Source organism: Macaca mulatta, chromosome 7 (assembly GCF_049350105.2).
Source record: "Macaca mulatta isolate MMU2019108-1 chromosome 7, T2T-MMU8v2.0, whole genome shotgun sequence".
In the NCBI taxonomy this organism is placed as follows: domain Eukaryota; kingdom Metazoa; phylum Chordata; class Mammalia; order Primates; family Cercopithecidae; genus Macaca; species Macaca mulatta.
Window position 1 is genome coordinate 52892340 of NC_133412.1, and position 24795 is coordinate 52917134.

At 50.9% G+C, this 24795-nt stretch overlaps 1 protein-coding gene and 1 long non-coding RNA gene across 2 annotated transcripts; both read right to left on the bottom strand.

Moving 5' to 3' along the window:
• Positions 1 to 16008: 16008 nt before the first annotated feature.
• Positions 16009 to 16873, bottom strand: RPP25 (ribonuclease P and MRP subunit p25). The gene is given in 1 exon segment (NM_001265677.1): positions 16009 to 16873. A coding segment is annotated over 1 exon segment (600 nt). The 5' UTR covers positions 16804 to 16873; the 3' UTR covers positions 16009 to 16203.
• Positions 16874 to 17740: 867 nt separating this feature from the next.
• Positions 17741 to 24564, bottom strand: LOC144330001 (uncharacterized). Its single transcript, XR_013395808.1, has 3 exons — positions 24475 to 24564; positions 21045 to 23355; positions 17741 to 17927 (listed from the first exon to the last, which is right to left on the bottom strand). It is a non-coding gene; the product is annotated as an uncharacterized LOC144330001 (long non-coding RNA).
• Positions 24565 to 24795: the final 231 nt, after the last annotated feature.

Here is a 24795-nt window from a genome sequence, read left to right on the forward strand (position 1 = left end):
AATCCCAGCTATTTGGGAGGCTGAGGCAGGAGAATTCCTGGAACCCAGGAGGTGGAGGTTGCAGTGAGTTGAGATTGCACCATTGCACTCCAGCGTGGGCAACAAGATCGAAACTCCATTTCAAAAAAAAAAAAAAACAAAACCTATATGTAAGGGACTTTATTAGTACATATATATGTACTAATATATATTAGTATTATATATTAGTGGCGCGGCGTGATCTCCGCTTACTGCAAGCTCTGCCACCTCCCGGGTTCACGCCATTCTCCTGCCTCAGCCTCCCTAGAAGCTGGGACTACAGGCACCCGCCACCACGCCCGGCTAATTTTTTTGTATTTTTAGTAGAGTCGGGGTTTCACCGTGTTCGCCAGGATGGTCTCGATCTGACCTCGTGATCCACCCGCCTCGGCCTCCCAAAGTGCTGGGATTACAGGTGTGAGCCACCGCGCCCGGCATGTCCATATTCTTATATCACAAACCAGCTTACATAAAAAATGAGTTCAACTACTTCATTTCACAGATTAGGAAAGAGACTCAGAAATTAGGTTGCTGCTGGCAGTCAAGGATATTGTCGCCACATTCTTAGTTCTGAGGACTCTCACCTGAATGTTTCTGCCCCATCTCCTACAGGAGGGCTCCTGAATCAACGATGGCTCTGAAATAGGGTCGATCAAGGTCCAAGGTTGTTGCATCTGATCTCACTAGCTACATCCTAACTTTGAGCCCATGGGCAGTCGAGGACACTTCTCCCAGGCCTGAAGTATCTGGATGCTGCCCAGAGTTAATGAGACATTCTGTTCTGTCTTGCTGTCTCCCATTCTCTATCCCTGGGCACACTGAGGAAAGAAAAGATGGACATTCACATGCCACTTCCTCACTTCAGGCCGACTCTCCAGGGCTTCAGCATCTGCCCTTCTCTTTTTCCTTCCTAGCAGTGTGGCTTCAGTGGGTAGGAAGCTAGCTGGGAAAGGATTTTAAAAATGTTTTCAAAGCACCTGCCCTCACCTTTTCCCACCAACCTAGTGTTGAGGCTTAGAAAACAATGCCACAAAGTGAAGGCCTAGGAAGCAGTTTCTCTCTGACCTTCTGCCCTCTTGTCTCTTGCCCCTTACTCTCCCTCCAGGCATGCCACAGAAACTAGAATCTCTCCTCCCCAAGAGAGGGTCATAGGAAGTAGAACCCCTTTGCCCCAAAACCAGCCATAAAGCCTACAAATATTGCTATAACCTCTTTGCTTTTCTGTGTAACAGTTGGCCATAAAGGAATTAAGGCCGAGCACAGTGGCTCATGCCTGTAATCCTAGCACTTTGAGCGGCAGAGGCCCGGAGATCACTTGAGGTCAGGAGTTCGAGACCAGCCTGGCCAACATGGTGAAACCCCATCTCTACTAAAATTACTAACATTAGCCAGAAATCCCTTGAACCCAGGAGGTGGAGGTTGCAGTGAGGCAAGATTGCACCACTGCACTCCAGCCTGGGTGACAGAGTTAGACTCCGTCTCAAAAAAAAAAAAAAAAGAGAAAAGGAAACATGGCCAGGTGTGGTGGCTCATGCCTGTAATCCAAACACTTTGGGAGGCCAAGGCAGGAAGATCACCTGAGGTCAGGATTTTGAGACCATCCTGGCCAACATGGTGAAACCTCATCGGTACGAAAAATACAAAAATTAGCTGGGTGTGGTGGCACACACCTGTAATCCCAGCTACTCTGAAGGCTGAGGCAGGAGAATCACTTGGACCCAGGAGGTGGAGGTTGCAGTCAGCCAAGATCGCACCACTGCACTCCAGCCTGGGTGACAGAGTGCGACTCCATCTCAAAAAAAAAAGAAAAGAAAAAAAGAAATTAAAGCTGGGCGCGGTGGCTCACGCCTATTATCCCAGCACTTTGGGAGGCCAAGGCAGGTGGATCACCTAAGGTCTGGAGTTTGAGACCAGCCTGAGCAACATGGAGAAACCCCGTCTCTACTGAAAATACAAAATCAGCCGGGCGTGGTGGTACATGCCTGTAATCTGAGCTACTTGGGAAGCTGAGGCAGTAGAATCGCTTGAACCTGGGAGGCAGAGGTTGCAGTGAGCCGAGATTGCGCCACTGCACTCCAGCTTGGGCAACAAGAGCAAAACTCTGTCTCCAAAAAAAAAAAAAAAAAAAGAAAAGAAAAGAAATTAAGACACTCATTCCAGAGGGATCATACCCCACAGTAGGGAGGACAGGGAGGAAGAAATGATACAAAAGAGAGGCCAGAAGGATTTGAACAGACAGGCTTTGCTGGGTTTTCCCACTCAATCCATTTCCATTAGCTTGGACCCTTTTTGTCCAATCACAAATCTACGTATGTTTTATTGAACCTAAGCATAAAAATGGACGATTTTCCTTCTATCTATGGGTCTTTAATCTGAAGCCTCCCATGTCACATAAAACTATGATCAATAAACTTGTTATGGTTTTTTTCTTGTTAACCTATCTTTCGTTATGGGAGTGTCAGCCATGACCCTTATGATGGGGAGGAAAAGGATTACCTCTTTCTGCCCCTATACTGGCCAAAGGCAACGGGGAAAGCTTTGACCTCCCTGCAGTTCAGTTAATGTTCATCAAATCTCCAAGTGCTAGAAGCTTAGGATGAGGTCAGGGTAAGAAAGTAAGAAAAGTAAGAAAAGCAAGTAAGAAAGCACTGGGGTATATTGCATTCGAATCCCAACTGGTCTCCCTGCTGTCAGAGTCCCTCCACTTTGCCTACAGTCACTTAGATTGGCTACTGGTGTATTTTTTTGCTTTTTAAAATACAATTATGACTATAATTTACAATGTGCCACTACCTGCCACAAACTATTATCCCATTTATGCCTCATAACAACTTTGTGAGATAAGTTTTTATCCCTAATTTATTTTTAAAATTTATTTCATTTTATTATTATTTTTTGAGGTGGAGTCTATCACTCAGGCTGGAGTGCAGTGGTGTGATTTTGGCTTACTGCAACCTCTGCCTGCCAGGTTCTAGTTATTCTCCTGCGTCAGCCTCCCAAGTAGCTGGGACTACAGTGCTCACCACCATGCCCGTCTAATTTTGGTATTTTTAGTAGAGATGGTGTTTTGCCATGTTGGCCAGGCTGGTCTTGAACTCCTGACCTCAGGTGATCCTCTCACCTTGGCCTCCCAAAATGTTGGGATTATAGGCGTGAGCCACCGCGCCTGGCCTATCCCTAATTTATTGATAAAGGAATAGATTTAAAGGACACTTGCCAAAAATCGTACAGCTAACAAATAGTGGTACTTAGGTTTCAGTCCCCACTTTTCTGACTCCAGAAATTGTTCTTTCCCCATCAGTACTGTAGGTAGGTTTTGCTTATCTTTCAGTCAGTTCTGAATTCTCTGCTACCTTGACAGCAGTTCACAGCCCTAATTGCCTGCGTTAATTTTTTGTTGCTTCATAACAATTTATCACAAATTAAGCAGCTTAAAACAATATTCATTATTACCCCTCAGTTTCTGTAGGTCAGAAGTCCACGTATAGCATAACTGGATTCTCTACTGGTTATCACAAGACTGAAATCAAGATCTCGGCCAGGTTTGAGGTCTCATCTGGAGCTCAGAGGCCTCTTCCGAGGTCATTCAGGTTGTTGGCAGAATTGATTTCATTGCAGTGGTGGGACAAGGTCCTCATTTCTTCTTGGTAGCTGTCAGCCAAGGACACTCTCAACTCCTAAAGAGTGCCGTGATATCCTCTCTCAACATGGCTCCCTCCGTAGACCCTTCTTACAATCTTGGAGCTTATTTATTCCAGGCAGCAGGAAAGTGTCTCTCTGACACTTCACCTGCTTTTAAAGACCTCACCTCGAGGCTGGCGGATCACTTGAGGTCAGGAGTTCGAGACCAACCTGGCCAACATGGTGAAACCCCGTCTCTACTAAAAATACAAAAATTAGCAGGGCATGGTGGCGGGCATCTGTAATCTCAGCTACTTGGGAGGCTGAGGCAGGAGAATTGCTTGAACCAGGGAGGCAGAGGTTGCAGTGAGTTGAGATCTCTCCATTGCACTCCAGCCAGGGGGACAGAAGAAGACTCAGTAAAAAAAAAAGAGAGAACCTCACCTGATTAGGTCAAGCCCACCAGGGTAACTTTTTGATTCACTCAAAGTAGACTGACTAGTAGACTAGTCTTGGGAATGATATCTAAACAGATTCTGCCCCCTACTCAAGAGGAGGAGATTATACAAGGGCATGTACACAGGGGGCATGAATCCCGGGGCTATCTTTGAATTCAGCCTACCATATCACTAAGGCAGGGGGGCCCTTGCTTGTTTCCTAGTTGGCCCCCAGATTTGTCCACAGGTTGAAGCCCGTCCCATTGCTGGAGGGTACTCCTTCCCTGATGGGCTCAGAGCAGACATACATGGTTCTCACCGAAGGTCTTCAGGGTCTTTTGTCTCTTCCTGCCATTTCCTACCCTGAAATTCTTCGCTGTCCCTCTGGAGAAGCTACTTCTTCTTTTTGAAAACACAACAGCTGGACTTTTAATGGCTCAGAAATGTCATCATCACCAGTGGATCAGCCTATCAGCTTTCTGCTACAGCTCAGGGCCTTCATTCTGGAAAAGTGGTGATGAGGCATTCCCTCTGATATGTGTGTAGGATGGAATGACGTTACTGACGAGTTTGCGAGGACAAAGACACTGTTCCACCATGTGAATTTCTAGTAAAGGTAAGTTCACATGCAAGAAAAGCTCTTTTTTTGTTGTTTTTTCTTTTTTGTTTTTCTTTTTTTTGAGATAGGCTCATGCTGTCACCCAGGCTAGAGTGCAGTGACAGAACTATGGCTAACTGCAGCCTTGACCTCCTGGGCTCAAGCAATCCTCCCCACCTCAGCCTCCCAAGTAGCTGGGACTACAGGTACGCACTACCATTCCCGGCTAATTTTTGAACATTTTTGTCGAGATAGGGTCTTGTTTTGTTGCCCAGGCTGGTGTCAAACTCCTAGCCTCAAGCAATCCTCCTCAGTCCCTCAAATTGCTGGGATTACAGGCATGAGCCACCGCACCAGACTAGAAAAGCTCTTATTTTCTCTGGTGGGAATTAAGCCTGTGCTCAGGAAAAAGAGGGCAGGGGAAAAAAGAATCCTACCATTTTAAGACTGAAGGTGGCCCCTGAGGCCATTAGTCTACTAAGTCTACATTGTTTCCATTTCCTCAGGCCCCTACTTGAGCATCTCCAGTGAAGGGGATCTCAATACTAGACTGCTTCGAAAACTGAGACAATGAAAAAAGGCACCCAAGAGAATGACACCCTTACCGCTGTTAAACTACAGTTCTGCCTTATGCCCTTGGGCAAATTATTCCAATTCCCTGAACCACTGTTTCCTTGTCTAAAAAATGAGAATAGCTGGACATGACAACTCACCCCTGTAATCCCAGCACTTTGGGAGGCTGAGGCGGACGGATCACCTGAGGTTGGGAGTTCAAGACCAGTCTAACCAACATAGAGAACCCTGTCTCTACTAAAAATACAAAATTAGCTGGGCGTGATGGCGCATGCCTGTAATCCCAGCTACTGGGGAGGCTGAGGCAGGAGAATCGCTTGAACCCGAGAGGTGGAGGTTGCGGTGAGCCAAGATTGCGTCATTGTACTCTAGCCTGAGCAACAAGAGTGAAAATCTGTCTAAAAAAAAAAAAAAAAAAAAAAATCGCCAGGCGTGGTGGCACGTGCCTGTAGTTCTAGCTACTTGGGAGACTGAGACAGGAGAATCGCTTGAAACCTGGAGGCAGAGGTTGCAGTGAGCCGAGATGGCACCACTGCACTCCAGCCTGGGCGACAGAGCAAGACTGCGTCTCCAAAAAAACAAAAAACATAACAAATGAAACATGGGATAATAATGGAACCTACCTAATAGGTTAATAGATTGTTGGGAAGATCACTTCAGAAAATGTACATAAAACACTATGTCCTGGCTGGTACACAGTAACGGCTCAATAAATGCTTACTGTTGCTCTCTAAAAGAGCATTTTCTTGTTGTAAAATTGTAGCGGGGCAGGGCAAGTTGTGAGATGGGGATATTTTAGTCTGTTTTGTGCTACTATAACAGAATGCCTGAGACTGGGTAATTTATTTATTTATTTATTTTTTGAGACAGGATCACCCAGGCTGGAGTGCAGTGGTATGATCTCGGCTCACTGCAGCCTTGACCTCCTGTGCTCAAGCAATGCTCCCATCTCAGCCTCCTGAGTAGCTAGGACCACAGGCATGTTTCACCTTGCCCAGCAAATTTTTGTACAGGTAATTTATAATGAACAGAAATTTATTGGCTCATATTTCTGGAGGCTGAGAAGTCCAATATCAATGGCATCTTGTGAGAGCCTTCTTGCTGCATCATCCCATGGCAGAAGGCATCACATGGTGGAATGGCAAAGAGAATGCAAGAGGGAGTGAACCCACTCCCTTGATGAACAAATCATTATTTTTTTTATTTTTTATTTTTTTTGAGATGGAGTTTCACCCTTCTTCCCCAGGCTGGAGTGCAATGGCTCAACCTCGGCTCACTGCAACCTCCGCCTCCCGGGTTCAAGCGATTCTCCTGGCTCAGCCTCCCAAGTAGCTGGGATTACAGGCACCTGCCACCATGACCAGCTAATTTTGTATTTTTAGTAGAGACAGTGTTTCTCTATGTTGTCTAGGCCAACCTTGAACTTCTGGGCTCAAGCAATCCTCCCACCTCAGTCTCCCAAAGTGCTGGGATTATGGACCACATCCAGCCTAGTTGTTTCTTGTGAGTGGCTTATAAATGGTCATCTTCTTCCTGTTTTCACATCGTCTTTCCTCTATGTGAACACGTGTCTGTATCCTATATTCTAATGCCCTGTTTTTTTTTTTTTTTTTTTTTTGCGATGGAGTCTCACTCTGTCACCCAAGCTGGAGTGCAGTGGCGCGATCTCGGCTTACTGCAACCTCCGCCTCCCGGGTTCATGCCATTCTCCTGCCTCAGTCTCCTGAGTAGCTGGGACTACAGGCTCCTGCCACCACGCCCAGCTACTTTTTTGTATTTTTAGTAGAGACGGGGTTTCACTGTGTTAGCCAGGATGGTCTTGATCTCCTGACCTCGTGATCCGCCTGTCTTGGCCTCCCAAAGTGCTGGGATTACAGGCATTAGCCACTGCGCCAGGCCCCCTCTGGGTTTTAAGCCACCCGTCCTGTGGTACTTTGTTATGGCAGCTAGGACTCTAATACAATAGGTGTTCTCGTAGCCTTCAGTGGGAATAGGGAAGATGAATGTGGGGTGTTTGCCAAGGCCCGTTATCAGAATTTGTTAAGTATATATATATATGTGTATATATATACACTTAACAAAGCAAGATGCGTCTTTGTAGCTGTTTGAGCTGAGCCTTCCTCCTTCATCCCCATTGAGAACCAGGGCTCCGGGTGGGGTAGCTTTATGCTTGCAGTCCACTAATTGCTCTCCTAAAATGTTCTCCCTCCTTTCCCTTCCAGCTACCTGAGCCCAGAGCTAGAGGCTCTATTTCCCAGCACCACCTCTAGTGGGCAGCTCCTAGCAGTTTTGTTTTGTTTTGCTTTTTATTTTTTAAGACACTGGGTCTGGCTATTTTGCCCAGGCTGGTGTTGAACTCCTGGACTCAAGCGATCCTCCTGCCTCAGTCTCCCCAGTAGCTGGGACTACAGGTTGCGCCACCACCCCAGGCTGTGGCAGTTCTTTTTTTTTTTTTGAGACAGAGTCTTGCTCTGTCGTCCAGGCTGGAGTGCAGTGGCCGGATCTCAGCTCACTGCAAGCTCCGCCTCCCAGGTTCACGCCATTCTCCTGCCTCAGCCTCCCGAGTAGCTGGGACTACAGGCGCCCGCCACCTCGCCCGGCTAGTTTTTTGTATATTTTAGTAGAGACAGGGTTTCACCGTGTCAGCCAGGATGGTCTCAATCTCTTGACCTCGTGATCCACCCGTCTCGGCCTCCCAAAGTGCTGGGATTACAGGCTTGAGCCACCGCGCCCGGCCTGTGGCAGTTCTTTAACGGTGTTTCTCTCCAGAAACATTGTTCAAACCATCACTGAAGGTGAAAAGTAAGAGAAGGGGATTTAATTTTGTGCCTATCTTACCACTATAAATGTGGCTACATAACATCTCAGAGATAATTTTGATGAACCATCAAAATCAGCTGAAGATCTTATTACAATGTATATTCCCAGGTCCCTCCTGGGAGAGTCTGATCCTGTTGGTTTAGAGTTTAGCCCAGGTAATCTGTTTTTTGTTGTTGTTGTTGTTGTTTCATTTTGTTTTTTTGTTGTTGTTTTGTTTTGTTTTTGAGATGGAGTTTCCCTCTGTTGCCCAGGCTGGAGTGGGGTGGCACAATCTCTGCTCACTGCAACCTCCACCTCCCAGGTTCAAATGATTCTCCTGCCTCAACCTCCCAAGTAGCTGGGACTACAGGCGGTTGCCACCACACCCGGCTAATTTTTATTTTTAGTAGAGTCGGGGTTTCGCCATGTTGGCCAGGTTGGTCTCTAACTCCTGACCTCAAGTGATCTGCCCACTTTGGCCTCCCAAAGTTCTGGGGTTATAGGCGTAAGCCACCGTGCCTGGCTTGTTTTTGTGTTTTTGAGACGGAGTATAGTTCTGTCACCCAGGCTGGAGTGCAGTGGCATGATCTCAGATCATTGCAACCTCTGCCTCCCGGGTTCAAGTGATTCTCCTGTCTCAGCCTCCCAAGTAGTTGGGACTACAGGCACTGGCCACCATGCCCAGCTAATTTTTTTTTTTTTGTATTTTTAGTAGAGACGGGGTTTTGTCATGTTAGCCAGGCTGCTCTCAAACTCCTGACCTCAGGTGATCTGCCTGCCTTGGCCTCCCAAAGTGTTGGCATTATAGGCGTGAGCCATTGTGCTGGCTTTTTTTTTTTTTTTTTTTTTTTTTTTTGACATGGTCTTGTTCTGTCACCTAGACTGGAGTGCAGTGGCGCAATCTCAGCCTACTGTACCCTTCACTTCCCGGGTTCGAGCAATCCTCCCACCTCGGCCTCCCGAGTAGCTGGGGTTACAGGCCCACACCACCAAGCCCCAGCTAATTTTTGTATTTTTAGTGATGGTGGGTTTTCGCCATGTTGGCCAGGTTGAACTCCTGACCTCAAGTGATCCACCCACCTTGGCCTCCCAAAGTGCTGGGATTACAGGTATGAGCCACCAAGCTCGCCCAGTAATCTGTATTTTTAAACTTGATTTTAGCCAAAAGGTGGAGAAGTGATAGTAATCTGTATTTTTAACAAGTGTCCAAAGCGATTCTGACAATGAGCCAAGGTTAAGAGTCCTGGTAGTATTATCTCCCTGATCTCCACAGTAATCTGGTTTATTTTGCAAACAAGAAAACTGAGGCTCAGAGAAGAATTAACTTGCCCAAAGCCTCAGTCATACTGACTTCCTCCAAAGCCTATGATCTCTTGCATACAACATCAGACATAACATTTGTTGGCACAAGACTGCAAAGCAGAGACCTTCCCACTGTGCAGGGCTGGAAATTCTGATAACAGGGGCCTTGGCAACCACCCCACATTCGTCTTCCCTATTCCCACTGAAGGCTGTGAGAACACTTGTTGGATTAGAGTCCTAGCTGCCATAATGAAGTACTACAGGCTGGGTGGCTTAAAACCCAGAGGGGGCCAGGTGCGGTGGCTCACACCTGTAATCCCAGCCCTTTGGGAGGCCGAGGCAGGTGGACCACCTGAGGTCAGGAATTCGAGACCAGCCTGGCCAACAGGATGAAACCCCATCTCTTCAAAAATACAAAAATTGGCCAGGCGTGGTAACGCATGCATGGTAACGCATCCCAGCTACTCAAGAGGCTGAGGCAGGAGAATGACTTGAACCCAGGAGGCGGAAGTTGCAGTGAGCAACTGCTGCTTTGTCATTGGCTGGATGGTTAAGAATTGTGATGTGACATGAGAACAGTTCAGAAACCTGGCTCAGAAAGTCTTTTTTTTTTTTTTTTTTTTTTGAGACGGAGTCTTTACTCTGTCGCCCAGGCTGGAGTGCAGTGGCCGGATCTCAGCTCACTGCAAGCTCCGCCTCCCGGGTTCACGCCATTCTCCTGCCTCCGCCTCCCGAGTAGCTGGGACTACAGGCGCCCACCACCTCGCCCGGCTAGTTTTTTGTATTTTTTTAGTAGAGACGGGGTTTCACCGTGTTAGCCAGGATGGTCTCGATCTCCCGACCTCGTGATCCGCCCGTCTCGGCCTCCCAAAGTGCTGGGATTACAGGCTTGAGCCACCGTGCCCGGCCGTTTTTTGTATTTTTTTAGTAGAGACGGGGTTTCACTGTGTTAGCCAGGATGGTCTCGATCTCCTGACCTCGTGATCCGCCCGTCTCGGCCTCCCAAAGTGCTGGGATTACAAGCTTGAGCCACCGCGCCCGGCCAGAAAGTCTTTTGCTTGTTTGAAACAGTGGAGTAATCATGGCTCATTGCAGACTGGACCTCCCAGACTCAAGCAATCCTCCCACCTCAGTCTCCTGAGTAACTGAACTGCAGGCACACACCACCACACCCAGCTAATTTTTTTTTTTTTTTTTTTGTAGAGATGGTGTCTCACTATTTTGCCAGGGCTAGACTCGAACTCCTGGGCTGGGCTCAAGTGATCAGAGTGCCTACCTTGGCCTCCCAAAATGCTGGGATTACAGGCATGACCCACTGTGCCTGACCAGCAGCAAGTCCATTCAATCAACAACTCTTTAAGAGCTTCTCATGTGCCAGGAGCTGGGCAAGGAGCAAGGCAGGCAGGATCCAGTCAATTATGGGCTCATGGGTTAGTAGGGTGACTAATAGCCAAAAGGTAGGACTAATGAGGGCACACTTACGAACTAGTATCTGTGCTCTGAAAGGAAGGAAATTGATGCCTTCGAGGAGACCCTCCTGCAGCTGCATTTTCCTCCCTTCCTTCATTCTCCTTCCCTTCCTTCATTCTCCTTCCCTTCCTTCCTTTCCTTTGCCTTTCTACCATTCTCTTGTGTTTCAAACCTGCGAGTGTTTCAACATCTCAGTGAAATAGAGGGACTAGAGCATCGCCTAGTGGTCAGTGTGGGCATAGCAATGACCAAAACTCAATAATCAGCTTGGGAGATGAAGGGCAAGGGGTGGGCGGGGGGCAGTGTATGTCTGGCCCAGGTATGCCCCTAACAGTGCAGTGAATACACTCTGGCATATTCATGGCAATGGACAACAGCTCTTAGAGATTTACCAATTTGAAGCTGCAGATCCCCACCTCCCACAAAAAAGAATCACTCCATTGTTTGGTCCTGACATAGCATGTCCCCTGGGGTGCCAGAAAGGCAGACCAAGTCCTGACCAGGCAGGGTTAATGCTCAAGGAGAATCCCTCCCATTTACTGGCTGTAATGGCAGCGAAATCCTACCTAGCCTGGGTAGCTCTCACATCTGCTCCCATCTCCCTCCACATTGCCGCTGTCTCATCTCTTATCCCTGCATTGTCTCTAGGGTCTAATCAGACCCCTTCTGATCCATTCCCACCTACAAAGGTGTCAGAAGGATCCTTCTCAAACACCAATCAGACCTGGGCTCAGAGCACTCCCTGGCTCCCAGTGGCTTCCTCACTTCCCTGTGACCTGGCTCCCACCTACCACTCTAGTTTACCTGCATCTCTACATGCTACCCTCTGCCATCTCTTCTATCCATCAGACACCTGTGGAAGCCTCAGCATCATATGCACCCGCTATTCTCTGCCTGGAGCTCCCTGTCCAGTCTTGGTCAGCTGGCTAATTCCTGATCCTTGGAGAACCAGCTCCATCAGCACCTCTGGGCAAGGTATGTGCCCCTTCTCAGAGCTCCCATCTTCTATCATCACACTGTGCTGTAACTTCTTATTTGTCTTTCTCTCCATTAGACTAGGCCCCCCCTTTTTTTTTTTTGAGATGGAGTCTCACCCTGTCACCCAGGCTGGAGTGCAATGGTGCATCTCAGCTCACTGCAACCTCCACCTCCTGGGTTCGAGCAATTCTCCTGCCTCAGCCTCCTAAGTAGCTGGGATCACAGGCGCCCGCCACCATGCCCGGCTAATTTCGTATTCACCATATTGGTCAGGCCGGTCTTGAGCTCCTGACCTCAGGTGATCCCCCCGTCTCTGCCTCCCAAAGTGCTGGGATTGCAGGCGTGAGTCACCACGCCTGGCCAAGGCTGGGCCCTCTTTGAGGTACAATGTCTGATTATGCTGTGATTCTGTACCCAGCCCCACCCCATTCCTAGACTGGGTCCTGGTACAACAATGAACGCTTGCTGAATGAATGAAGGCCCAAGTGGAAGTCCACCACCCATCTGACCATGAGCTCTGGGCCTTGCATTATATACTTTTATGTTTCCAAATGGATTTTATTTTTGTGAACTAACAGTTTTCTAGGTGTGAGACTTCACTGCCACTCCTAGTCTGGAAGTGTCCTAAGGCAGGGCCAAGGCAAGCACCAGGCTGGGTCCCGGAAGTTCCTGGGTAGAGACCACTATTGGAAAAATGGGGTCTCACAAGAGGGGCTCTCCCACTCTGCCACTAGTTGGCTCTTGAAGTGGGCCTTGTCTCTGAGGTGCTCCCCTAGCCGCCCCTCCCTTTATCCCAGGACTTCTGAGGTTCCCACTTCAGCCTTGGTGGTTTGGAGCTGGTAGAGGAACATCTGTCACCTTCTTTTGGAGCCTGCTCGTAGGTCAGTGGGGCCAGAAATCAGCAGGGCAGAGATGGGGTGCTCATACATGCTGGGTCCCATTGGTGAGTCAGCGCACCTACTTTTGGAACCAAAGCTTCGGACCTACAGCGCACCTACTGAAAGCTTCGGAACCAAACTTGCTGGGGTGTCACGGGGGTGCAGAAAAGAAAGTGTTTCGTTACCTGCTTGGGGGAAGATTAATGCTTTGATGCTGGATAAACATGTTCCTCTCTTCTCTATCCCCCAGGATAGGTTTCTGGGCTGGAAGGGAACTTTTCCGTCTCATCAAGAGAAATACGCTGCAGGCTGGGGGTGGTGGCTCACCCCTGTAATCCCAGCACTTTGGGAGGCTGAGGCAGGTGGATCACTTGAGGCCAGAAGTTCAAGACCAGCCTGGCCAACATGGTGAAACCCCGTCTCTAATAAAAATACAAAAATTAGCTGCTCATGGTTGCCCACACCTGTAATCCCAGCTATTCAGGAGGCTAAGGCAGGAGGATTATTTGAACCTGGGAGGCAGAGTTGGCAGTGAGCCAAGATTGTGCCACTGTACTCCAGCCTGGGCGACAGAGTGAGACTGTCTCAAAATAAAATAAAAAAATAAAAAGAGGTCGGGTGCAGTGACTCACGCTTGTAATCCCAGCACGTTGGGAGGCTGAGGCGGGTGGATCACCTGAGTTCAGGAGTTCGAGACCAGCCTGGCCAACATGGTGAATCCCCATCTCTACTAATAAAAAAATTAGCCGGGCATGGTAGTCCACACCTGTAATTCCAGCTACTCCGGAGGCTGAAGCAGGAGAATCGCTTAAACCCAGGAGAGCTGAGATTGCACCACTGCACTCCAGCCTGGTGACAGAGCGAGATTCCTTCTCAAAAAATAAAAAAAATATTAAATAAATAAATAAATAAATAAATAAAAAGGCTGGGCATGGTGGCTCACACCTGTAATCCCAGCACTAGGTGGGTGGATCACCAGAGGTCAGGTGTTTGAGACCAGCCTGGCCAACATGGTGAGACCCCGTCTCTACTAAAAATACAAAAATTAGCTGAGTGTGGTGGTGCATGCCTGTAATCCCAGCTACTCGGGAGGCTGAGGCAGGAGAATCACTTGAACCTGGGAGGCAGAGCTTATAGTGAGCAGAGATTGAGCTACTGCACTCCAGCCCGCGGGACAGAGTGAGACTCTGTCTCAACAAAAAATAAAAATAAAAAAAGAAATCCATTGCAGCCTTATCTCCGTAACAAGACTAGCAGGCCCTGCTTTCTTTTTTTTTTTCGAGACGGAGTCTTGCACTGTCGCCCAGGCTGGAGTGCAGTGGGGCCATCTCGGCTCACTGCAACCTCCACCCCCCGGTTCAAGTGATTCTCCTGCCTTAGCCTCCTGAATAGCTGGGATTAGGTGTCCACCACCACGCCTGGCTAATTTTTTGTATTTAGAGTAGAGATGGGGTTTCACCATGTTGGCCAGGTTGGTCTCAAACTCCTGACCTCATGATTCACCCGCCTTGGCCTCCCAAAGTGCTGGGATTACAGGATTACAGGCATGAACCACCACGCCCGGCCTCAGGCACTGCTTTCATAGTCCTGGTAACCCAGCAATCAGTCACTAGTGGTCTTGGAAAGTTGGCCCCTTTTTAGAACCAAGACCAGTCTCCCTTAAGCTTCTACCATGCAGGACCTTGTCCAAGTTTTATCACTGCCTTTAGATGCTGAAGTCCAGGAGAAGCTAGGGCATCTTGTCAGGACAGTTTACATTCTTTCCATGCTTCCTGGGCCACCCCTGAGAGGGTCAGACAAGCACAACCAAACCCCTTGGCCCTCTCCAGGGACTCATCAAGAGCAGGAATTTGGGGAGAGCAACGAGGGAAAAAGTCTGGATGACAAAGCTCACTGATCCAAAGCTCAAGCAGAGATAACTGCAGGAGAGGGAAACCTCCCTAAAGAGCCCCTCCAGTCAGCCACAGAACGTATCTCTTGTCACCAGCAGGATTTATTTCAGGGTTCTGCCAGCAAAATGACTTATAAATACATTCTTCCGCATCTCCCCCTTTCCAGGGGTGCTGCTGAGTTGCATGGGATGAGATCTACTTCTGAGATCCTGGGGCTGTATCCCACCCCCAACTCACCAGAGCTCTTCCAGCACACAGCACCACCCCCACCCCCCAGCTGGCTTAGAGTTGGGCAGAGAAGCTTATGAGGCTGTTATCTCTCAACAGACAGCTGTGCAGGGCTGGAGGCAGCAGCTTATCAGGAGGCCTGCAGTGATTCACAGCCCAAGTCCCAGCTTCTCTGCTGAATAGTAATTTCCAGCAGTGGATTTGCGCTCAGTCTCTCTCCTCCCCTTTTCCCAAGGGTGTGCTGTCCTTTCTCAGAGAGAGGGCAGCGAAGGGGAGATCCTACTCACGGAGCTGGGGGCTTTGTGCCAGCCTTCTGGGTAAGGTTCAGTTTATTGTCTGGAGGCTGCAGGTTCAGGGACCTCAGCAGGGTCTGCCACCCTTTGCAGTGACCTCCAGGAGAGTTCATCCATGCTCTCCTTCCACTCCTTCCTTTCCCTCCCAGAAAAGCAATGTGCCACTCCCTTTCCCTTAGTGGTGATGTACAGGGGAGCATGGGCCCCCCATGGGCCACAGCCCCTGAAGCCAGGGCCAGCCCGGGAGGGCAGAGTGGGGGAGGAGAGAGGAAAAAGCCAGGGACTGGGAAGTGCCTTGCACCATTTTGAAGCTGTCCAGTCTCTATGCCTGACCCTGAAGACTCCAAAGGATCAGGACGCAAGGCTGGAGGGGAGGGGAGACACAAAGGGCCAGGCCAGAGCTGTCTCTGCACAGGCGGGTGGTTAGAAAAAAATTTGGGGACAGAGCCATTTTTGTGCTTGTTTTATTGGAAGCAAGACTCCAGTTGCAGGGCTGGGGGAGGAGGCCTGGAGAGTTCAGTCCTGGGTCTCCCTCTGGGCCAGCAGGGGGAAAAGGGGTGTTAAAAGAGCTAGAACCCTCAGAGATGCTCCTCTGAAGCAGGGGAAGGAAAACTAGAAAGGAAAACTGTCCCAGGGCGGGGAGTGGAATAGGACCCCCACATCTCAGACTCTCCTACCCTCAAGCAGTCAAGTCTCACCCCCTGCCTTCTCTGTCAACGGTGGGGGTGATTCCAATAACTCTTCTCGGCTTCCGCACTCCAGGTGCCCTTCGTGAATGCTGGGTGGCTTTAACCCTTGGGGGTCCCAATCAAGTTTCCAGAATCCCACTGTCCACCATTCTCCCCCAAAGAAGGTCCCAGAAAAGGTGAAGGTGAAGTTCCGTGTCTTCAGGCAACACGGGCATAAGCAGCAATCATCGCACGAAGTTTCCCTAAGGTCGTCGGGGATCCTCTCCTGCCACTTCTGGGGCCCCTCTCTTGTCGCCTTAAGGTCCATGCTACCTGCCTTGAGGAGCTGTGTCCAGGTTGTGGGTTCCGGAGGACCGAGGAGTGAAAGGCTGGAGGTGCATTTGAGGGTGGAGGCGCTGGCGGAAGATCCCGCCCACAGTCCGGAGTTTTAGGCCGTCCGATCCTCGTCCGCAGCCCCTGGCTCGGGTTGCGATCGCTTCGCGGAGCCTTCTCCAGCTGCGGGTTCCCCTAGGCTCCTCTTGGACGTTGGCGCGGCTGGCGGGGACGACGGACCAGGATCGGGGTTCGGGGGCTGGTAGCCGGGCTGTCGCGGATCCAGCGCGTCCTTGGAAAGTAGGATGGCGAGGCTGGGCACGTTCTTAAGTACGCTGAGACTAGCGACCGGCTCGCCAGGCGTCTGACCCTGCGTGGGCCCAGGCGGGAGGCTCTGCCACACCTCGCGCACGCTCCGGTAGCGCAGCCGCGTGACCTGGTGCAGGCCCGCCAGGCGGCGCTTGAGGATCTCGGCGCACGTGACGGTTTTGGTGGTGGCCCGGCCGCAGCCGCTGAAGACGATGGCGCGCGTGGCTGGCTGCGCCATGCTGGCGGTGGCGAAGGCCATCAGGTTCCGGATCTTGCTGCCTTCCTTGACCCGCATGTGCACCGCGCCCGGCGCCAGGTCTGCGAAGGGGCCAGAGCCCGGGCCGCCCCCCTCGGCCCCGCCCCCCGCTGGCGCCTCTTCGGAGCGCACCTTACGGAAGTTCTCCATGCGCCGTCGTCGCCGGGACCGCCGGCTTTGCCATGGGGCGGCCTCAACCCCGGGGCTGCATGGCCGCCGGTCTCGCCCTGCAAGGGCCCGCAGGGGTAAGGGCGCGGAAGCAGCTCGGACGCCGGCGGGCGGGTTGGGACGGCGCGATCTCGGCCCCACTTCTCTCGAGCGGGCGCCGCTCTACTCCGCGCTCTCGGCGCCCGGTGCTCCGCGCCTTTAGCTGAGGCCCCGCCCCTGCCGCCAGGCCCCTCCCCTGACCCGGCCCGGCCCGGCCCGGCCCGCCCGGGCCCCAGCCTCACCAGCCTTTCGTGGCAAGTCCGGGTCCTCAGCTACGCGGGCGTGGGAGCGGGCGTGGGAGCGGGCGCGCTGCGGGGCGCATGGGCAGGTGAAGGTGAAGTTCCACGACAATCGCCATCAGCGCTCTCCGAGCCAACCCTCACAAACCGGCAGCCTAAATAAAAGCTGCGCTTGCGGTGCAAACACCAATTCAAACCCGGTATCCTAGCCCTTCCCCGTTGCAGTTGAAGGCCGCCCCTCGTCCCCTCCCAGGGAGAAATTTCCGAGAGGCTTGCTGGGGCCTCGCCCCTCCTCTCCCCGCTGGGGAACACCCCCACCTTTTTTCCGCTCCCAAGTATTCTTGCCTCAAGGACAGCTAGTGCGCGGTCAGCAGAGTGCGGGAGGAGCTGGCTGCGGCTCCACTCCGCGCCTCCCCTCGGGCGACTACGTCGCGGCGTGGTCCTCGCGGGGCGCGGGAGACCCAGGCTTCAGCCTCGCCACGCCTGTCTAGAGCTCGAGGCTCCCGGACCCCCGTCCACCCCTGGGACGTGAGGAGTGAGGCTTTGGGCCAAGCTGTTCCCCGAGGCGCGTGAGGAAGCGGGCGAGACCTCTTCTGAAAAGGCGGTAGGCTCGCTCCACCTATGCCCGAGAGCCCACCCTTAGGGCTGCGCGCTTTAGGGTGAGCCAGGCACGATGCCATGCCAACGTGGCCGCCCCTTTCCTCCCAGGCGAAATTCGATCAGGCAACCTTGGCCCCTTGAGATCCAGTGGGTCTTTTTTCGAACGGAGGCTGGGTGAACGCAGGTTTTAAGAAAGAGAAGGGAGGGGCCGGGCTCGGTGTCTCACACCTGTAATCTCAGCACTTTGAGAGGCCGAGGCGGGCGGATTACTTGAGGTCAGGAGTTCGAGACCAGCCTGGCCAACATGGTGAAAACCCGTCTCCATTAAACATACAAAAATCAGCTGGGTGTGGTGGTGCGCGCCTGTAATCCCAGCTGCTCAGGAAGCTGAGGCAGGAGAAGCGCTTGAACCCGGGAGCTGAAGGCTGCAGTGAGCCGAGATCACGCCACTGCACTTCACCCAGGGTGACAGAGTAAAACTATGTCTCAAAAAAAAAAAAAAATTAATTAATTAAATAAAAAAGAAAGAGAAGGGAGGGAAAGCCCATTCTCCATGATGTGATTATTATGCATTGCATGCCTGTATCAAAACATCTCATGTACCCTCTAAATATAGACACCTATTATGTACCCACAAAAATGAAAAAGAAAGACTTTAAAAAAATAAAAGAGAGAAAGAAGGGAGGAAGATGGGGAGTTGAAGCCCTGGGGGCATTATAGAGCTACTGGATGCCTCTCTTTGGAAACTCCTCGGGACCGAAGGAGAGGCCCGGGGTCTCCTGCCGGGTGAGAGAAGCATTAGAGAAAGATGAGATTGGGGCTGTCAGGACTACTGATGGAAGGGAGGGGGTCTGAGAAGGGGCCCTACCCTCCCTAAAACTGCCCTCGGGCCTCGCCTGTCCTCCTTCCACCGGCCCCACGCAGTCAGGACTGAGGGAGGTCGGCAGATCTGGTCCCAGCCAGGGGACTGTGACGGGGCGTGGCGGGGAGGGACACAGAGAGCTGGGGCTGGCAGGCAACCGGAAAAGTGCTGGGGGCATGACGGTGCCTAGGATTGCTGGGCCTCAGTTGGAGATGAGGCTGCCAGACTATATTCTGTCTCCTCCCGCTGTTCTCACCTCCTGGGCATCAGCAGCAGCTCTCAGTCCCTGCTGTTCAGAACCGGGGTTTACCCCCTTACCACTTCTTGGGAGTGGCTGCGGCGCCTGGACCTTGGCACCCCAGTGTGTGAATGGCTGACCCCGTCTCCTGGTGGAATCAGGAACCCTCGGGGTATGCTCCGAACCAGGACTTCGGTCTCGCTCCAGTCTCCGTGGGCCCCACACAGCGGTGGGGGCTAGAGGCACAGCAGCCTTGGGAAGATACAAAGACTGTCCGCAGCGCGTAGCGGGGCGTGGAGAGCCGAGGGCTGTGTAAGGTCAGGCCCTGAGAAAAAGTCCCCGAAAGGCTGGAAGTAACGTTGGAACGGGCTGGTTGTGGAAGAAGAGAGCTCTCCGTCCCCGGGGCTATGCAAGCTTGGGCAGCAAGATCACTTGGAAGGGATTAGGCGGAGTTCTGTCATTTGGAGGAAGAGTCCTGGGAGCTTCGGGTTTGTGTAGGGCGAGGACAGGGCGGTTCTGCGTCCGGCCAGGTTGGCCCTCTATGACCCCACCGCCCCCACCCTCCTAAACTGCTGTAGAACACTCGCATTCACTGCTCTCCACAGTCGGTGAAGGGAGAACGCCGAAAAGGCCCGCATCCCCTCCTGCCGGTCCCCTCCTCTTCCCCCGCTCCCTCTGCAGCACTTAAAATGTAAATGTACATCGTGATTAGCCGCGGGGTCGCTAATTACAGCTGAAGCCATTCATTACACTGTCAGCGCGCGTCGCAGCCCGCCGGCTGTGCGCTCCCTCCTGGCCGCGGAGGGGTGCGGAGGGTGGGGGCGGGAGATGAGGGGAGTGAGGGCGGAAGGATGGGGTGCTGTGAATTAGGGTAATGTAGCAGGCCCGGAGGAAGCTGGAGTGGGAGAGAGCGGGCAGCGAGCGGGGGAAACAGGGTGGGCGGTGAAGGACTGGGCGGGGTGGCCAGGAGAGAGGAGAAACGCGGGAGGCAGGAAGGAATTGGGGCATGAAGTAGTGAGGACACAGGCAAAGGGGCTGTATGAGGGGGGAAACAGCGTAGGGGACATGGCGAAGGGAGAAAAAGCTGTGAAGAGGGTGGGAACCCCAGTGAGCGGCCAGAGTCAGAGGAGGGGAGCAGAGGGCTCAACTTCAGAAAGGCTGGTAAATAAAGTAGAGCATCAGTGGTGCACACCACACAATGGTTAGAAAAGTGGAATCAGTCAAGATGTTGTGTTAAAGGAGCTGGGTGCCAGCCATACACACAGTAGGGGAGCATTTATTTCCGTGTGTGTTTATAGATGTAAATGTATTTTTAAAATATCTGCAAGAAAACAGCACACTGACCTCTTGTTACCGCATTAAGTTTTCATTACCTTCTTTAAGAAAAGAACTATTAAATATGAATACAAAGTTAAATACAGAGTCTTGTAGCAGCTTGTATAAATGAGCTACTGACCCTGAAGCTTCATTTTCTATTAGCTTCTTTCTGCCTCTGTGTGACCTGGGACAATTTACTTAACCCATTTGCCTTGGCTTTGTCATCTGTAAAATGGGGCTAATTATAGTAATCTACCTCACAGAGTGATTATGAGACAGCCACCTTGGAACCTTGGCTGCTAAGTTCTTGGGGAATGTTAGCTGTTACTATTTTTCATATATTATTTGTGATTAAAATAAATTTTAAAAAAATTTAAAGGGATTGGGGAAAGAAAACTGGTGAAAAGGAAAAGAAATTGGGAAAGCCTCAGAAATAATAGCTGTTTTCACTCACAGTGACCTGGTGAGTGGCAAACTAGACTCCTTTCACCCTGGGAGGAGGTGTTGGTGTAGCTAGACTAGAGCCCAAGCCTAGCCAATACATCTCTGTTAAGGTTCCCTGGGACCTTTCCAGCAGCACACCCTACTTCCTGTGGACAAATCTCTCATGTTCACACTGAAGGGGGATCCCTGGTACAGCCCCTCTCCTCTGTCTCCTGTTGCAGGAGGAGGATGAGGAGCTCTTTTTTTTTTTTTTTTTTTTGGTGATGGAGTCTGGCTCTGTTGCCCAGGCTGGAGTGCAGTGGCAGGATCTCCACTCACTGCAAGCTCCGCCTCCCAGGTTCACCCATTCTCCTGCCACAGCCTCCCGAGTAGCTGGGACTACAGGTGCCCGCCACCACGCCTGGCTAATTTTTGTATTTTTAGTAGAGATGGGGTTTCACTGTGTTAGCCAGGTTGGTCTCGATCTCCTGATGTCGTGATCCGCCTGTCTCGGCCTCCCAAAGTGCTGGGATTACAGGCATGAGCCACCGCGCCCAGCGAGGTGCTCTTAAAACTGTGATCCTAGTCCCAGCCTCTTTGGGCAGGGACTTGGAAGCTTTCGAGTAGAGTCAGGAATCAGAAAGTTAGCAGGGCCAGAGGGAACTCAGATTTAGCAGGCACCCACCGAGTGCCCAGCATTGGGTCAGATGTGTTCAATCTCTACAGTCTTCCTTTCCAGGAAGGCATCATCATTGTTTGACAGATGTGAAACTGAGACCCAGAGAGGTCTCAGTTGCTCTATGTACCACAGCTAGAAAGCAGCAACCACAGATGTTTGAAACGAGAATTCTGACTCCCTTTACTATCTCAGCTGAATATAAGAGAAAAATAAACTTTTAAATGACTCACACTGCCCAAAGGGGTTAGCTTTGGGAGATGAGGGTGTTTCCACAGTGGGAAAGATGTGTTGGTGATCTGTTCTGCATAAAAATTACCCCACAGCTCAGCAACTTAAAACAGCAAACATTTGGCCAGGTGCAGTGGCTCACACCTGTAATCCCAACACTTTGGGAGGCTGAGGCTGGAGGATTGCTAGAGACCAGGAAGTTGAGACTGCAGTAAGCTGTGATTGCACCACTGCATTCCAACCTGGGTAACAGAGTGAGACACTGTTTCAAAACAAACAAACAATAAAACCCAAAAACAATCATTTATGATTGTGAGATCACACAATTTCTGAGGGTCAGAAATCCAAGAACAGCTTAAAGAGGTCTCAGCTAGCTCAGGGTCTGTCATGAGGCTGCAGTCAAGATGTCAGCTGGACATGGAGGATCTACTCCCAAACTTATTTCACATGTCTGTTGGTCAGAGACCTCTGTTTCTCCTCTGGTCTGATCATGACCTGGCAGCTGGCTTCCCCTAGAGCAGGTGATCAGAGAGAGACAAAGAGAGAGAGGGACAGAGAAAAGAAGCAGGAAGCTGCAGTGCCTGTTATGGGCCAGCCTCCTCTGAAGTTGCACACCATCATTTCCAGTTTATTCTATTGGAAGGCAGCCCAGCCTACATTCAAAGGGAGGGGTTTTAGACTCCATTTTCTGAAGGGAAGGGTATCAAAGAACTGTAGGCATTTCAAAATCACAACAGAAGGGGAGTGTTTGGGAGGCAAATTTAGGAGGAGAGGGAAGAAGGAATCAACATATTGAAGCAAATACGTGGAAAGAACACTGGCCTTGAATCAGGCGAGCTAGATTTATTTCCTGGCATACAGCAAGCACCTAATAAATGTTTCAGTGAATGCAGGATTGACAACTTTTCTGAGACTGTTTTCACAGACATAAGAGCAGTTACCACCCCACATGCTCTCCTGAGGATTGAGTGGGATTATGGGTATCAGAGCTCTTTGTAAATGTAATAGTGCTGGATGATGATGCCTGGAAGTGAATGTGGTCTGGGACACAGGGAGAAGGCTCTGCCATACAAGAGCCTCTGCCCAGGCCAGGCATCTCTTCTATCAGACTGAGTCCCAGGCCCTGGGGTAGTGCTCTGATTCCAGCTCTCCTTCTCAGCTCTCTCTCTCAGCCCCAGTCCAACCTCCTCACCATGGCTCAGTTCTAGGTATTGCTTTTCTCCTTGAGCCAGTCAGGACAGGAGCCTTACCACTGGCCATGCCCCTTGCCTTCAGGCCAGTCTTCCTCTTGTGCTGGCTCTGGCCCCACAGATGGGGAACAGGGGTTTGCAGTGCAGATCCAGTGAGTGATGCCATTTGAGGACAATAACCATTAATCTTGCATGAAATTCAATTACTCTCCTAGCAGATAGGCCAAGTCACCCGAGTCCTGAGTGGGAGAGGGGGGCCTAGAATGAATGAGGGGACGTGTCTGTGGAAGCGGAAAGGAGAGGAGAGGCAAAAGCATCCATGGGACCTGCTTCTCATTCTCCCCAAGACTGGGATGCTGCCACTGGTTACCCCATCTTCCTTCCAGACTCTAGAGGCAAGTGCAGCAAACACCCACTCACCTCGGCAACATCAGTGTTCCCAGGAGAGCTCCTATTCCTGAAAGACTTTCCACGAGCCTGCTGTGATGCCCGAAATCCTCCATTATTGCTTCCCTCCTTAGGATCAGTTTTGTCCTCTGAAGATAAAGTCCCTCCAAAACGGGAATTGATCAAAACAAAATAATCAGGATGCTTGAGAACCTCGGCATGGGAGGAAGATACAGAGCTGATAAAGTGAGGAATCATTATCAATTACAGCTGACATTTAGTTAGCATGTACTGTGTGCCAGACACTATACTAAGCACTTTACATGTACAAACTCATCACATACCACAAGCACTATGAGGTAGCTGCTACCCACTTCATGTGTAAAGTAGAGCCAGATCCAGAGACAGATGGTCTGGCTCCAGTGTCTGCTCTTAATCATGGCACTAGACCATTGTAGGAGGAAGGGGAGGCAAGGCAGAAAGCCACCAGCTATCATCAGGACCTCCCTGGCTATCCATAATGAAGGGCACAGCACTCCAGGGCGAGTTCTGCTTTGCATTTGCCTGGTGTGGAAGGCATCAGGGCTGGTCCTTCTCCAGCACTGACCTGGGGCAGAGATAGGGTGCTTGGTTGGGTCGGCTTCCCTGGAAATATATGCCCTTCAGGGTGCACTGAAGTTTGTTTGTTTGTTTGTTTTTGAGATGGAGTCTCGCTCTGTCACTGGGCTGGAGTGCAGTGGCGCGATCTTGGCTCACTGCAACCTCCATCTCCTGGGTTCAAGTGATTCTCCTGCCTCAGCCTCCCCAGTAGCGGGGACTACGGGCGCGTGCCACCATGCCCAGCTAATTTTTGTATTTTTAGTAGAGATGGGGTTTCACCATGTTGACCAGGATGGTCTCCATCTCTTGACCTCATCATCTGCCTGCCTCAGCCTCCCAAAGTGCTGGCATTACAGGTGTGAGCCACCTCACCCGACCGAGGTTTTTGTTTACAACTCAGAAAATGCTTGCCCATCTGATACCCAGAGGCAGCTAATGGGGTGGTTATGAGTTTGGACTCTAGAGCTCCACTGCCTGTGTTGGAATCCCAGCTCTGCCACTTACTAGCTGTGCCCTTGATCAAGCTATGGAATGTCTCTGTGCCTCGGTTTCTTTCCCTGTGAAATGGAAACAATGACAATAGTACTCTTAGAATTGGCTCAGGTTAGGCCGGGCGTGATGGGTCGTGTCTGTAATCCCAGCACTTCGGGAGGCCAAGGCGGGCAGATAGCTTGAGGTCAGAAGTTTGAGACCAGTCTGGCCAACAGGGTGAAACTCCATCTCTACTAAAAATATAAAAATTAGCCGGGCATGATGGCACACACCTGTAATCCCCGCTACTCAGGAGGCTGAGGCAGGAGAATCGCTTAAACCTAGGAGGCGGAGTTTGCAGTGAGCCGAGATTGGGCCACTGCACTCCAGCCTGGGTGACAGAGTGAGACAGAACACAAACAAACCAAAACAAAACAAAAAACCGAAAAACAAAAAACAAAAAAATGACTGTCTTAGGTTATACCCCAGTACTTCCATGGAGTTGTCACCCCGGGTTTCAGAGATAGGCTAAATCCCTTGTCTATAGACTCAGCTTCTGAGCATTAAAGCTTATAGGGAAACCGGTGGTGCAGGAATGGGGTAAAAAAACATGGGGAGACAGAAGGGGGATGTTGACTTCCATGTGGCAGCCAGCACTGTTGGGCCTCAGCTGTTCATTGACAGGCAGGACTGCAGGCCCA